General features: G+C 36.3%; 1 protein-coding gene across 1 annotated transcript; it reads right to left on the reverse strand.

Moving 5' to 3' along the window:
- Positions 1–218: 218 nt before the first annotated feature.
- On the reverse strand, positions 219–755 carry LOC103311135 (tigger transposable element-derived protein 4-like; the record flags this gene model as incomplete). Its single annotated transcript, XM_008190703.2, has 1 exon — positions 219–755. A coding segment is annotated over one exon (537 nt), but the record flags the coding sequence as incomplete, so codon positions are not given.
- Between the last annotated feature and the right edge of the window lie 6 nt (positions 756–761).

The following is a 761-nucleotide window of genomic DNA, read 5'->3' on the forward strand; positions in this document are numbered from 1 at the left end:
AGATAGCATTGTCGACAAAAAGGTAGTACTTTTCTTTGACTTTAATCATTTGTTTATGGAATTCATGAGCCAGTCTGTCATAATCTGTGTCGTCATCCCAGGCCATTTTTATTCCAACACCAGTCAACGGGGAAATTTATTTACGTCTAATTTTTTGAAAGCCCCGCGGTCGTTTTGCCTTACCAATGATGAGAGGACGTTCAAACTCACCTATTATATTACAGCACAATAGCACAGTCAACCGTTCTTTTGAAACTTTTCCACCATTGCACGTTTTCATTTTTAAATGCCATAGTTTTATTGGGTAGAACTATAAAAAAAAGTTCAGTCTCGTCGGCATTGAAGATGTCTCGCTTTTCATATTTATCGATTATGTTTGGCAATTTTTTCTTCCAGTCATCAACAGCTATTCTATCAACGGATGAAGCTTCCCCACAGATAGATTTAAACGAAATGTTATGCCTTTTTCGAAATTTTTCTAGCCACCCGTTTGAAGCTTTAAAGTCGTTTAATCCGTGAACTTCAGCAAGTTGTTTAGCCTTTTCTTGTATTGTTGGTCCGGAAACTGGTAAATTTTTTTCTCGAGTTTTGCTAAACCAGACCAAAAGTTCTTTATCAATCACACTGCCTTCACATTTTCTTAGTTTCGTTAATTTTCGTTCTTCATTTCCATTTTCAACCCACGCTTTATAAATTTCTTCTGTGTTAGAAACAATATCCGCGATCTGTGTTTTTCCAACTTGAAACTTTTCTGCGAGTAC

Source organism: Acyrthosiphon pisum, unplaced genomic scaffold (genome assembly GCF_005508785.2).
Source record: "Acyrthosiphon pisum isolate AL4f unplaced genomic scaffold, pea_aphid_22Mar2018_4r6ur Scaffold_746;HRSCAF=1203, whole genome shotgun sequence".
NCBI classification, from domain to species: domain Eukaryota; kingdom Metazoa; phylum Arthropoda; class Insecta; order Hemiptera; family Aphididae; genus Acyrthosiphon; species Acyrthosiphon pisum.